This window comes from Brienomyrus brachyistius, unplaced genomic scaffold (genome assembly GCF_023856365.1).
Source record: "Brienomyrus brachyistius isolate T26 unplaced genomic scaffold, BBRACH_0.4 scaffold70, whole genome shotgun sequence".
Taxonomy (NCBI): Eukaryota; Metazoa; Chordata; class Actinopteri; order Osteoglossiformes; family Mormyridae; genus Brienomyrus; species Brienomyrus brachyistius.
The window spans coordinates 1086696-1100963 of record NW_026042345.1 but is presented as its reverse complement, the minus strand read 5'-3'; the positions used below and the strand labels follow the sequence as shown (position 1 = coordinate 1100963).

Sequence of the window (14268 nt, the reverse complement as noted above, 5' to 3'; positions counted from 1 at the left end):
ACAATATTCCGAAGAAGTCTTTTAACAGAATTAAATTATGGGAAATAAGTAGGACAGAAACAATCGTAGCAGACAATACAGGTAATACAATTTCAATTAAGACAGAAGTCAGAGGGGGACACGTATAATGTGAGGAAACCGGAAGTGAGACTGCTGAAAGCTGAAATATTAAGAAAGCCAGACAAATTTATTTACAGTGAAAACCTTCCTGAAATAATGAGCTCTTGACAAATTCCGTTCAGTCTCCTCGAACCTGACAACACCAATAAAAAATTATTTACTGCTAGTTTCCTCTATTTGGTGCTAGAAATATTACTATATAATATGTGATTCGCTTCTTAATTCATTTACCCTGTACTGCCTCATAGTCACTGTAGTGCTCCATGTGACCAGCAGGTGGCGTAGCCTGTTCATTAATTAATCAGTCATCCAGCTTCTAAACGTTTATCCTGCTTATGTGGGTGCCTGCAGTCTATCCCAGGCAACACATGGAACTGGATAGGGCTACATCCTGGACATGATGCAAGTCAATCACCGGGCACATGCACACAATCTACGGGCAATTTGGATACAACAGCCTAACTGCATGTAGAATACCCGGAGGAAACATGCAAACTCCACACACGTCAGGCGGGGATGGGATTTGACCTCAGACCTTGGAGGTGTGAGACTACAGTGTTACCTACAATGATATATCAATGTCGGCAAATGAATCCAATTGTAAGTTGCATGAAATCTTAGACGCGTGAGGCGAGAGGATAGGCAGACAAAATACAAAACGTGCGTAAAGGGGAAATACGCTCGGCTTGAAAAGATAAACGTTCTATAAACAGTTCAAGAATATAATTGTTAACCTTTCTTTTGCAAATACGGAGGAAGCGGACAGTACAATAACTGTTCATTGTGATGGAGACTTCCTATTATAGGTGGATTTTGCCATGATTTGAAAGACACGCCAAGTTTTCAGTCAGGCGTCAAATTCCACCAGAGTTAATTTTCATTCATTATAAATGTAAACACTTCGCTAAAATAACGATAATTACCTTTCTCTTTTACAAACACAAGAGCTTTTCTTAACAACGGGAAATGACAGAGTTCTGTCTGGCTCTTCATTGCTGTGGTAAAATTAACGCAGGTCTATATCATGGCTGAAGGCGATTTTTTTTTTTGCTGATTTAACGGAGCGCTCGTTGATAAAACGGTGCGAGGTGGAACATAAGCGGCATCTACTGGCCACACCAGGAACTGCGCTCTTGTTTGTTTCACTAAGTGCGGGTCTTGTATTTTAAAAACACAATTTCACTGTAAGATTCTCTTTGACCATATCTGATATTTGGCGAACAATCAATTCATATCATACAGATTACCAGAGTTTCCATACTTAGAATTAGGATGGAAAGAGCCTAAAATACAAAACCAAAGTCATGAAAACGTCCTAATTTAGCTTCCCAACATTACTTGAATAACTTTATAACGCAAACACAATCACATCGTTTATTTGTAGATGCACAAAAACAGTTTATGATATTCAGATTTATTCACAGCCTCAGACAACTTTTTCACAAAAATTTGTCATAATTGGAGGTGAAACATCAATCTAAATCTCAACTGGCTTGAAGGCCATCGTTTCTGTAACTGTAACGATAATAATGGTCCCTGTACTGCTGTAATTATTCTTTTTCTGTGCATCCTCTTGTTATAAAGCTTGACTTAGTTACTTACTAAGGGAAAAGATTTTCCCTCCAAAACAGAAATCCATCTAGTCAATTCTTCCCGATGGGGCCATTCTTCGCGAGGTATTTTGGTTAATTTTTATGTTTCTGCTGGTCCTGGCCCAACCCTGATGGTGTGGGATACGAGTCCTTCCTCCTCGCCTCCAGCGCCCTCTTGTGGTGGCCATTACGCGGATACGTTGACATCCAACCAAAGGCGGATCTCCTCTCGATTTCTCCTCACCCAGTCGATGTTGCTCTTCACCTTCTCCAAGGCCTGCTTCCTGGGCGTTGCCCCTGCCCCAGCATTGGGATGCCTGGAGATGAAGTTCTCAATCTGCTCCATGTGGGAAGGGCATTTGGTGGGTGGGGTTATGTTGAGTAAGGTCACATGACAGACATCAACACAACATGCAGACACACATGAATGAAAGCAGTACTCTCATATAAAACGTCAGATTCCCACTTAAACTCATCAGACCCCCAGTGTGTCCTGAAATGTTCTTGGTATTAAAATCTGAAATGTCAGGACCCCAGGGAAGGGAAAAGTAAAATCAAGAAATCAATAAATTGCAGAATTACTGCGAACTATGTTGCTCAGACTGCAATGACACCTCGGCCTTCTGTGTGCTATGAAAAGACGTGCAGCCGAACAGCATCGCGACCAGGTACAAATCACAGGCACGCAAATCGCCCCGCCGGGCGTCGACGGCCGACCCCGCTCCCAGGTCGCACCGCTCCCATCTTTAATAAGAGGGACACGCTCTGGGCGTGTAGAGAAACCCGAGTGGGGAAAGCCGCCTCCTCCTCGGCGCGCCGGGTTTCCTTCTCATTACCTGCCACAGCTGCAGCTCCGTGTTGTAAGTCGCCGTGATCCTGGCCACCAGGAGGCCAAGGCTCCTGCTGTTAATGGTGAACCTGAAATGAGGAGATGAGACACACGGCCCTGGGAATGAGGTCGAGGCAGCATGTCGCACCCTCCTGCCGGGGGGGGGGGGAATCCTGTCCCATTTGAAGTCATGCTGTGTCCCTGGCTGGACCTGATCAGGAAATAATGGGCCGCGGAATTGGAAGGGGGAATCGGGGGGGGGGTCTTTTACCAGGTAACAGAAGGGGCATCAATAATAATGCACTAATGAATATATATATATATATATATGCGTAGTAATATAATTAGTAATGCAAACCAATAATGCTTTGACGAAAAGCCCTCCTTGCCATGGGACTCCCTTGCTGAGATGCATTCTGTAGTCCATGAACTACAGAACGTTACAGACGTCATCTGGCCAGAGTCACTGCACCAAGCGGGACGCCGCTGTGGGCACTACAGCCATTTCCATCCTATGAGGTGAAGATCAGACGCCACCAGCTAAATCTGACTAAAACCCGGGCAGGTTAAGGTGGCAGGTAGCTGCCGTGAAAGGCCTTCATCAGGCTTCCCAACCTGTTTATAAGGGATTCCCAGCTGAGTGAGGTCCACCCCCCCCACCTGTTTATAAGGGATTCCCAGTTGAGTGAGGTCCACCCCCCCCCACCTGTTTATAAGGGATTCCCAGTTGAGTGAGGTCCACCCCCCCCCCACCTGTTTATAAGGGATTCCCAGTTGAGTGAGGTCCACCCCCCCCCCACCTGTTTATAAGGGATTCCCAGTTGAGTGAGGTCCACCCCCCCCCCCCACCTGTTTATAAGGGATTCCCAGTTGAGTGAGGTCCACCCCCCCCCACCTGTTTATAAGGGATTCCCAGTTGAGTGAGGTCCACCCCCCCCCCACCTGTTTATAAGGGATTCCCAGTTGAGTGAGGTCCACCCCCCCCCACCTGTTTATAAGGGATTCCCAGTTGAGTGAGGTCCACCCCCCACCTGTTTATAAGGGATTCCCAGTTGAGTGAGGTCCACCCCACCCCCCACCTGTTAATAAGGGATTCCCAGCTGAGTGAGGTCCACCCCCCCCCACCTGTTTATAAGGGATTCCCAGTTGAGTGAGGTCCACCCCCCCCCCCACCTGTTTATAAGGGATTCCCAGTTGAGTGAGGTCCACCCCCCACCTGTTTATAAGGGATTCCCAGTTGAGTGAGTTCCACCCCCCCCCACCTGTTTATAAGGGATTCCCAGTTGAGTGAGGTCCACCCCCCCCCACCTGTTTATAAGGGATTCCCAGTTGAGTGAGGTCCACCCCCCACCTGTTTATAAGGGATTCCCAGTTGAGTGAGGTCCACCCCCCCCCACCTGTTTATAAGGGATTCCCAGTTGAGTGAGGTCCACTATCACCCCCCCCACCTGTTTATAAGGGATTCCCAGTTGAGTGAGGTCCACCCCCCCCACCTGTTTATAAGGGATTCCCAGTTGAGTGAGGTCCACCATCACCCCCCCCCCCACCTGTTTATAAGGGATTCCCAGTTGAGTGAGGTCCACCCCCCCCCCCACCTGTTTATAAGGGATTCCCAGTTGAGTGAGGTCCACCCCACCCCCCACCTGTTTATAAGGGATTCCCAGCTGAGTGAGGTCCACCCCCCCCCACCTGTTTATAAGGGATTCCCAGTTGAGTGAGGTCCACCCCCCACCTGTTTATAAGGGATTCCCAGTTGAGTGAGGTCCACCCCCCCACCTGTTTATAAGGGATTCCCAGTTGAGTGAGGTCCACCATCACCCCCCCACCTGTTTATAAGGGATTCCCAGTTGAGTGAGGTCCACCATCACCCCCCCACCTGTTTATAAGGGATTCCCAGTTGAGTGAGGTCCACCCCCCCCCCCCACCTGTTTATAAGGGATTCCCAGTTGAGTGAGGTCCACCCCCCCCCCACCTGTTTATAAGGGATTCCCAGTTGAGTGAGGTCCACCCCCCACCTGTTTATAAGGGATTCCCAGTTGAGTGAGGTCCACCCCCCCACCTGTTTATAAGGGATTCCCAGTTGAGTGAGGTCCACCATCACCCCCCCACCTGTTTATAAGGGATTCCCAGTTGAGTGAGGTCCACCCCCCCCCCCACCTGTTTATAAGGGATTCCCAGTTGAGTGAGGTCCACCCCACCCCCCACCTGTTTATAAGGGATTCCCAGTTGAGTGAGGTCCACCCCACCCCCCACCTGTTTATAAGGGATTCCCAGTTGAGTGAGGTCCACCCCCCCCCCACCTGTTTATAAGGGATTCCCAGTTGAGTGAGGTCCACCCCCCCCCCCCCACCTGTTTATAAGGGATTCCCAGTTGAGTGAGGTCCACTATCACCCCCCCACCTGTTTATAAGGGATTCCCAGTTGAGTGAGGTCCACCCCCCCCCCACCTGTTTATAAGGGATTCCCAGTTGAGTGAGGTCCACCCCCACCCCCCACCTGTTTATAAGGGATTCCCAGTTGAGTGAGGTCCACCCCCCCCCACCTGTTTATAAGGGATTCCCAGTTGAGTGAGGTCCACCCCCCCCCCCCACCTGTTTATAAGGGATTCCCAGCTGAGTGAGGTCCACCATCACCCCCCCCCCCCACCTGTTTATAAGGGATTCCCAGTTGAGTGAGGTCCACCCCCACCCCCCACCTGTTTATAAGGGATTCCCAGTTGAGTGAGGTCCACTATCACCCCCCCACCTGTTTATAAGGGATTCCCAGTTGAGTGAGGTCCACTATCACCCCCCCCACCTGTTTATAAGGGATTCCCAGTTGAGTGAGGTCCACCCCCCCCACCTGTTTATAAGGGATTCCCAGTTGAGTGAGGTCCACCCCCCCCCCCCACCTGTTTATAAGGGATTCCCAGTTGAGTGAGGTCCACCCCCCCCCCCCACCTGTTTATAAGGGATTCCCAGTTGAGTGAGGTCCACCCCCCATCCCCCCCACCTGTTTATAAGGGTTTCCCAGTTGAGTGAGGTCCACTATCACCCCCCCACCTGTTTATAAGGGATTCCCAGTTGAGTGAGGTCCACTATCACCCCCCCACCTGTTTATAAGGGATTCCCAGTTGAGTGAGGTCCACTATCACCCCCCCCACCTGTTTATAAGGGATTCCCAGTTGAGTGAGGTCCACCCCCCCCCCCCACCTGTTTATAAGGGATTCCCAGTTGAGTGAGGTCCACCATCACCCCTCCCCCCCACCTGTTTATAAGGGATTCCCAGTTGAGTGAGGTCCACCCCCCCCCACCTGTTTATAAGGGATTCCCAGTTGAGTGAGGTCCACCCCCCCCCCCCCACCTGTTTATAAGGGATTCCCAGTTGAGTGAGGTCCACCCCCCCCCCACCTGTTTATAAGGGATTCCCAGTTGAGTGAGGTCCACTATCACCCCCCCACCTGTTTATAAGGGATTCCCAGTTGAGTGAGGTCCACTATCCCCCCCCACCTGTTTATAAGGGATTCCCAGCTGAGTGAGGTCCACCATCACCCCCCCACCTGTTTATAAGGGATTCCCAGTTGAGTGAGGTCCACCCCCCCCCACCTGTTTATAAGGGATTCCCAGCTGAGTGAGGTCCACCCCCCCCCCCACCTGTTTATAAGGGATTCCCAGCTGAGTGAGGTCCACTATACCCCCCCCACCTGTTTATAAGGGATTCCCAGCTGAGTGAGGTCCACCATCACCCCCCCACCTGTTTATAAGGGATTCCCAGTTGAGTGAGGTCCACCATCACCCCCCCCCCCCCCACCTGTTTACGAGATATTCCCAGTTGAGCGTGGTCCAGGTCCAGGCCATGGTGCTCCCGTATCTGTTCAGCGAGACGTATCTGATGAGTGTGAAGACGTCCTGGCTGCGGATGATGCTTTCGTTCTTGGCTGCCTCTAGGAGACTGTGGGGGGGGGGGGGAGTTAGCCAGAATTCGCTAAAATCTTTGCTTTGCTTTGTTGGTACTCAGAGAAGTGGCCGGGTTCAAGGAAAATTCTCCTGAATGGACCCCTCCATCTCCAAACCAAAGCTACCATTATCCACAGCCATGCACTCAAGGGCGGCCCCTAGTGTCTGGGCCACTGAAGGTCTTCCCCATTCTCCCCCTACATAGAATCACACTCAGTAACACACACAGAAAATACGTCATATGGAAAAGCTAATTAGCGGATCTGGAGATGCCATGTTTCCTCAGTACAAATGCGTGATGCGTCGTGTGCAGCTTACCGGCCGAGCAGATCAACGTTCTCCACCGACGCCAGCCCATACAGAATCTTGTCCTTCTCCTGGGCCAGAGTGGTGCTGCTGTACCTCCTGAACATCTCATTCCAGGTCTCCTCAGAGCCCACCTCCTTCATTCCATAATGGTACACCAGCCGCCGCAGGTTTGCGGCCACGCTGACGGGGATTAATGCCGGTCAGTGCCACACTCAGAAACCGGGCAGCCTTGGGATCGGCCTGTCATAGTGCTTGCATTCCGGCCCTGCCCACCAAGGAAGCTTTAACGGATTTCAAAACTAGAATCTTCTAGAATCCAGTTTTTATAATGCTAAATAACGCCCTAAATTCTAATCACTAACATGAAAAAAACTGATGTCATATACAGTCACGTGACTGATGTAGAAGCTTTACAGAATGTGGTCAGAATGTGTCAGTATGGCTGGACCGCATTCTTGTAAAACCATACAAGGCAAATATTTGTAGCCTTCATAAATCTGAGGGAATCAAACACATTTGCGCAGCTATTTGGTTACCTGTTTGAAGCGTTTTACCTATTGAAAGATGTTGAACTTTAGAAGTTGAATCTTGAAATGCTTTTTTCAGCATATGTCCCTCCGATCAATGAACGCCAACCTTATCTTAATCTTCACTAGGTGAGTAATGGTAGTTGGACTCATATCTGAGAGCAGAAGAATACCGTGGTGGATCTTGTTGACGCGTTATATGCGTGTGCGTGTGGGGTATCAATACTGGGGTTATCTACTCACTGTGAGCCATTGATCCAGCGGTAAAACAAGTGAGAAGCCTGGACCAGGGCGTCCTCGTCCCCCATCTGGCAGGACAGTCCCAGAATTATCGCACGTAACATCCTGGTAGTGATAGAGGTCATTTTAGCTTTGTATTCACAAACGGACAGACACGCAGACTCAGGCAGACACAGTATCATGTACTGATATATAGGCACATGGTGGAGAACGCCCAGGCTGTCATGCAGACTCAGGCAGACACAGTATCATGTACTGATATATAGGCACATGGTGGAGAACGCTCAGGCTGTCATGCAGACTCAGGCAGACACAGTACCATGTACTGATATATAGGCACATGGAGGAGAACGCCCAGGCTGTCATGCAGACTCAGGCAGACACAGTATCATGTACTGATATATAGGCACATGGTGGAGAACGCCCAGGCTGTCATGCAGACTCAGGCAGACACAGTATCATGTACTGATATATAGGCACATGGAGGAGAACGCCCAGACTGTCATGCAGACTCAGGCAGACACAGTACCATGTACTGATATATAGGCACATGGTGGAGAACGCCCAGGCTGTCATGCAGACTCAGGCAGACACAGTATCATGTACTGATATATAGGCACATGGAGGAGAACGCCCAGACTGTCATGCAGACTCAGGCAGACACAGTATCATGTACTGATATATAGGCACATGGTGGAGAACGCCCAGGCTGTCATGCAGACTCAGGCAGACACAGTACCATGTACTGATATATAGGCACATGGTGGAGAACGCCCAGGCTGTCATGCAGACTCAGGCAGACACAGTACCATGTACTGATATATAGGCACATGGTGGAGAACGCCCAGGCTGTCATGCAGACTCAGGCAGACACAATATCATGTACTGATATATAGGCACATGGAGGAGAACGCCCAGACTGTCATGCAGACTCAGGCAGACACAGTATCATGTACTGATATATAGGCACATGGAGGAGAACGCCCAGACTGTCATGCAGACTCAGGCAGACACAGTACCATGTACTGATATATAGGCACATGGAGGAGAACGCCCAGGCTGTCATGCAGACTCAGGCAGACACAGTACCATGTACTGATATATATGCACATGGAGGAGAACGCCCAGGCTGTCATGCAGACTCAGGCAGACACAGTACCATGTACTGATATATAGGCACATGGTGGAGAACGCCCAGGCTGTCATGCAGACTCAGGCAGACACAGTACCATGTACTGATATATAGGCACATGGAGGAGAACGCCCAGGCTGTCATGCAGACTCAGGCAGACACAGTACCATGTACTGATATATAGGCACATGGAGGAGAACGCCCAGGCTGTCATGCAGACTCAGGCAGACACAGTATCATGTACTGATATATATGCACATGGAGGAGAACGCCCAGGCTGTCATGCAGACTCAGGCAGACACAGTACCATGTACTGATATATAGGCACATGGTGGAGAACGCCCAGGCTGTCATGCAGACTCAGGCAGACACAGTATCATGTACTGATATATATGCACATGGAGGAGAACGCCCAGGCTGTCATGCAGACTCAGGCAGACACAGTACCATGTACTGATATATAGGCACATGGTGGAGAACGCCCAGGCTGTCATGCAGACTCAGGCAGACACAGTACCATGTACTGATATATAGGCACATGGTGGAGAACGCCCAGGCTGTCATGCAGACTCAGGCAGACACAGTATCATGTACTGATATATAGGCACATGGTGGAGAACGCCCAGGCTGTCATGCAGACTCAGGCAGACACAGTACCATGTACTGATATATAGGCACATGGTGGAGAACGCCCAGGCTGTCATGCAGACTCAGGCAGACACAGTACCATGTACTGATATATAGGCACATGGTGGAGAACGCCCAGGCTGTCATGCAGACTCAGGCAGACACAGTACCATGTACTGATATATAGGCACATGGTGGAGAACGCCCAGGCTGTCATGCAGACTCAGGCAGACACAGTACCATGTACTGATATATAGGCACATGGTGGAGAACGCCCAGGCTGTCATGCAGACTCAGGCAGACACAGTGTCATGTACTGATATATAGGCACATGGTGGAGAACGCCCAGGCTGTCATGCAGACTCAGGCAGACACAGTACCATGTACTGATATATAGGCACATGGTGGAGAACGCCCAGGCTGTCATGCAGACTCAGGTAGACACAGTACCATGTACTGATATATAGGCACATGGTGGAGAACGCCCAGGCTGTCATGCAGACTCAGGCAGACACAGTGTCATGTACTGATATATAGGCACATGGTGGAGAACGCCCAGGCTGTCATGCAGACTCAGGCAGACACAGTATCATGTACTGATATATAGGCACATGGTGGAGAACGCCCAGGCTGTCATGCAGACTCAGGCAGACACAGTACCATGTACTGATATATAGGCACATGGTGGAGAACGCCCAGGCTGTCATGCAGACTCAGGCAGACACAGTACCATGTACTGATATATAGGCACATGGAGGAGAACGCCCAGGCTGTCATGCAGACTCAGGCAGACACAGTATCATGTACTGATATATAGGCACATGGAGGAGAACGCCCAGGCTGTCATGCAGACTCAGGTAGACACAGTATCATGTACTCATATATATGCACATGGAGGAGAACGCCCAGGCTGTCATGCAGACTCAGGCAGACACAGTATCATGTACTGATATATAGGCACATGGTGGAGAACGCCCAGGCTGTCATGCAGACTCAGGCAGACACAGTATCATGTACTGATATATAGGCACATGGTGGAGAACGCCCAGACTGTCATGCAGACTCAGGCAGACACAGTATCATGTACTGATATATAGGCACATGGTGGAGAACGCCCAGGCTGTCATGCAGACTCAGGCAGACACAGTATCATGTACTGATATATAGGCACATGGTGGAGAACGCCCAGACTGTCATGCAGACTCAGGCAGACACAGTATCATGTACTGATATATAGGCACATGGAGGAGAACGCCCAGGCTGTCATGCAGACTCAGGCAGACACAGTATCATGTACTGATATATAGCACATGGTGGAGAACGCCCAGGCTGTCATGCACACTAACCCACAGACAGGAAGAGGGAAAAGCACTGCCGGACCTTTCTTGCATGCTCCCTGTGTCATTCCATCCCAGCATCCTGGAGATTCCTGACAGCTTATTACGGAAAAACATCTAAAAGGGGAAATAAATGTGACTATTACACTATGTAGCATGAGTCTGTAATGTCAGAATTAGTTTATACATGGTTTATACATGTAATGCACTCTTACTCTCAGCAGGGGGCGCCCAGACACTTTTTGACTTTTGAAATGCCAATTATGAAAAACACGTCTGATATTCCTAATACAGATGTTTTTTCCCCCCTGAATGAATAGTTATGTTCAAATTCAGACTCAGTCTGTAGCATTAGTATAAACTAGTATTTTACTATAACAGGAAAAAAAAAAAAATTACGTGCGAAGGCATATTTATTTAAATGCTTGCTTGTCTGTCATGTTGGGGTGTTGCAGGTCATTAGTCCTGGTCACTCTGTAAATCAGCATGTACACCATCCCCACACTTAAAAATGCACCAAACCAATTTCATCATGGAAGCTCAAACGTCCTCTGGGTCCGTATAGCTCATCTCCACGTCTAATCTCCGCGTATCACGTCCTAACGGGGGAATCAGCGGCCCACAGGAGGTCGGTTTCCCCGATAGGCTCGTTTCTTTCGCATGGGATACCTGGAACTTTGGGTACAGCGTGGAGTCCTGCACCATCATGTCCCGCACATAGGCGATGGACGACGCCACCGTGTCCCACACAACGAACTCCGTTTCAGCCTCCAGGTATTTAGCCAGGTTAAAGGCGTGGGTGTAATCGATGATGTTGGCTCTGTTCGGGTAGATTAGTGAAATGGACAGTGAGGCACAACAGAATTCTCCCTGTGGGCGTTTTTCTTTCTTTTTTTTATCCCAATTTGCATAGCGGTCGTATTCATCCGCGATGAACAAAAAGTGAGCAAAACTCATGCGTTTTTCAGAAAAGGAAAAAGGACGATTCGTACCGCGCTAGAAAAAAAGCATCGTCTATGTAGCCTGCCCGGTCTGCCTTAGAGAAAACCTAAAAAAAATGTAACACAGACGTCAGGTTTAGAAGTTAATTTGCACGAAAACAGAAAAATGACAGGGCTTTGAGTAACTTGTCAGAAAACAAGCACCCTAACTACCGCATATGATTTATTTAAGGAGGATATTCAAGTAAAATTCCAGTAACTGACTGCCAAAAGTCAGCACCCTGGAGAAAACGGGAAATACCCTGTGGTCCTGGAGCAGCTGCTGGCTCACTGAGCTCCACAGGAGGTCATTGTAATTGACCCGGTAGAAGCCCATGAAATCTCTGTTAACCTTCAGGAGTCCATCCACATCGGTGGCATAGTCTGGGACTAGAAGGTCTGCGATGTAGAGCAGCAGAAGGCATTCATGCATTTACAGCGACAGATATAAAACACCAGCATAAAAGTACATGTAGGTGAGGGAATAATGGCTTCTTGAATGTAAGAGTTTAGTGCTTGATGTTCCTGAGAGATGAAAAACCGTCAGATACTATCAAAGTACCTTAATGTTCACAGTAGGGTTACAATTCACAGTATTCAGTTGTAGAAAGAGCTTGTTATTAACATATCGAAGGGGTACCGCTGTGGGATCTGCCCATCGGCGTACCTCTCTGCATCCTGTTGTACATTATACTCCCATTCTTCTGACTACCCAGAGAGAACCATTTTATAGGGATGGTCCAGCTGTAGCTGCGGAGAAAGTCAGGCATCATGATAGTGATTGTAATGGGATGTCAGTAATGATTCAAGAGATAGTCAGTCGGACCCTCCTGTTCTAGAACTGGCAGAATGTCAATTAAGCAGGTGTTCATCCACCCTGAACCCTATTTTCTTCATCATCCCTGAACCTTTGTTCTCCATCCTCCCTGAACCCTTGTTCTCCAACCTCCCTGAACCCCAGTTCTCCATCCTCTCTGAACCTTTGTTGTCCATCCTCCCTGAAACTTTGTTCTCCATCCTACCTGAACCCCAGTTCTCCATCCTCTCTGAACCTTTGTTCTCCATCCTCCCTGAACCCCAGTTCTCCATCCTCCATGAACCTTTGTTCTCCATCCTCCCTGAACCCCAGTTCTCCGTCCTCCCTGAACCTTTGTTCTCCATCCTCCCTGAACCCCAGTTCTCCGTCCTCCCTGAACCTTTGTTCTTCATCTTCCCTGAACCCCAGTTCTCCGTCCTCCCTGAACCTTTGTTCTTCATCTTCCCTGAACCCCAGTTCTCCGTCCTCCCTGAACCTTTGTTCTTCATCTTCCCTGAACCCCAGTTCTCCATCCTCCCTGAACCTTTGTTCTTCATCCTCCCTGAACCCCAGTTCTCCGTCCTCCCTGAACCCCAGTTCTCTGTCCTCCCTGAACCCCAGTTCTCCGTCCTCCCTGAACCCCAGTTCTCCGTCCTCCTTGAACCTTTGTTCTTCATCCTCCCTGAACCCTTGTTCTCCATGCTTCCTAGACACTTGCTCTTTACTCTACCTAATCCCTTAGCACCCCCTAACTAATAAAGCTATTTTAGCATCTCCATTTAGCGCTAAGGCTGTTAGGAGATTAAGTGAAGCAGGAGAAATGACCTCGATACTCACCTGAGGGCGACTGTGGGCTTGGAGGGGTCTGCACTGGGATCCAGCAGTAAGCGTCTCTGACTCAGCCTGACCTGCGTGCCCACGGTAGACACATCCAGCAGTGGGTACCCCATCTGCTTGGTCCAGGTGTCCATTATCTCTTCTACGGGAAAACCGCTCACCTGAGGCACAAAGCCACCCCTTATGCATCTGGCCTTTCTACAGGTGGATACGTTTACAGCCATTTGAGCGCGATTTGATTTCCATATGCATGTAAATCAAGAAAAACAACCTTGTCGGCTGGCTGGCCAACGGAAACCAGTCAGCTCAGAAGTGTCTGTAGCCAGAATGGAAACAAAATCAAGATATCAAAAAGGCAGAGACAGGAACATACCGCAGCTAAAGACCTCCAGAAATCAGAGGTCTTGGCATTCCTAAACTGGAAGTCTTTCAAGTATTTCTAGGCAAAGAAGGAACAGGTTAATTCATATTGACTTCTATACCATTCCTGCAATTCAATGCACATTTTGGCAGTTGATATAAAGAGATATTAAAGTTCAGGATAAATATGACCACGTTACTGGCTGATAAAAATAAGCTGTAGGAGCCAGACCTTATCAACATATTGCAGCATATCATCAGTTATCAGTTGTTGCACAACAGAGTATGTTGACATCACACCTGACAGCCGATCTGAAACATCTCGCGACCCAGTAGGTCCTCCAGCATTCTCAGGATTGATGCCCCCTATAGGTGAAAGTAGGTATTTGTACAAAAAAAACATGTTGGTGAATGGTGAAAAGAAACAGTGGAATGTCTGATAATGGGTCAAACATTGCATTCTCGATGTTTCATTAATCATTTGAAGATATCTCAAAAGGAAGAATGCTGCAGGTATCCTCAAGGGCTCCATTTTCTGCTTATATATGTGTGTTTGTATCAGTATTACTGTTAGTGTCTATATCTAATTTTTCCAGCAGGTGGCGCACTTGAGAATAGTGTCTAAACTCTTTCTTACTTGCCTTACT

The 14268-nt window shown here is 48.8% G+C and overlaps 2 protein-coding genes across 11 annotated transcripts in view; both read right to left on the bottom strand.

Moving 5' to 3' along the window:
* Positions 1–1480: 1480 nt before the first annotated feature.
* LOC125726339 (glutamyl aminopeptidase-like) overlaps positions 1481–14268 on the bottom strand; it is a 31795-nt gene continuing 19007 nt past the window's right edge. For all 4 annotated transcript variants that reach the window (XM_049002636.1, XM_049002637.1, XM_049002638.1 and 1 more), the window contains 13 exons: positions 13922–13987; positions 13635–13700; positions 13262–13422; positions 12296–12378; positions 11891–12027; positions 11641–11696; positions 11318–11468; positions 10692–10765; positions 7556–7657; positions 6795–6965; positions 6331–6471; positions 2549–2630; positions 1481–2049 (listed from right to left, as the gene is read on the bottom strand). In XM_049002636.1, the coding sequence (XP_048858593.1) occupies positions 1900–2049; positions 2549–2630; positions 6331–6471; positions 6795–6965; positions 7556–7657; positions 10692–10765; positions 11318–11468; positions 11641–11696; positions 11891–12027; positions 12296–12378; positions 13262–13422; positions 13635–13700; positions 13922–13987 (1440 nt within the window). In that variant the 3' untranslated portion in view covers positions 1481–1899. The remainder of the gene's footprint in view (positions 2050–2548; positions 2631–6330; positions 6472–6794; positions 6966–7555; positions 7658–10691; positions 10766–11317; positions 11469–11640; positions 11697–11890; positions 12028–12295; positions 12379–13261; positions 13423–13634; positions 13701–13921; positions 13988–14268) is intronic.
* LOC125726341 (uncharacterized) lies at positions 12387–13247 on the bottom strand. Of its 7 annotated transcripts, none has more exons than XM_049002641.1 (2): positions 12681–13247; positions 12387–12632 (listed from the first exon to the last, which is right to left on the bottom strand). In XM_049002641.1, the coding sequence occupies exons 1-2, from the start codon at positions 13123–13125 to the stop codon at positions 12481–12483; spliced, it is 597 nt and encodes a 198-aa protein (XP_048858598.1). In that variant the 5' UTR covers positions 13126–13247; the 3' UTR covers positions 12387–12480. The 7 variants fall into 7 exon arrangements, with proteins under 7 accessions (XP_048858598.1, XP_048858603.1, XP_048858599.1 ...); XM_049002646.1 differs by having other exon boundaries at positions 12729–13247; XM_049002642.1 differs by having other exon boundaries at positions 12387–12728; positions 12777–13247.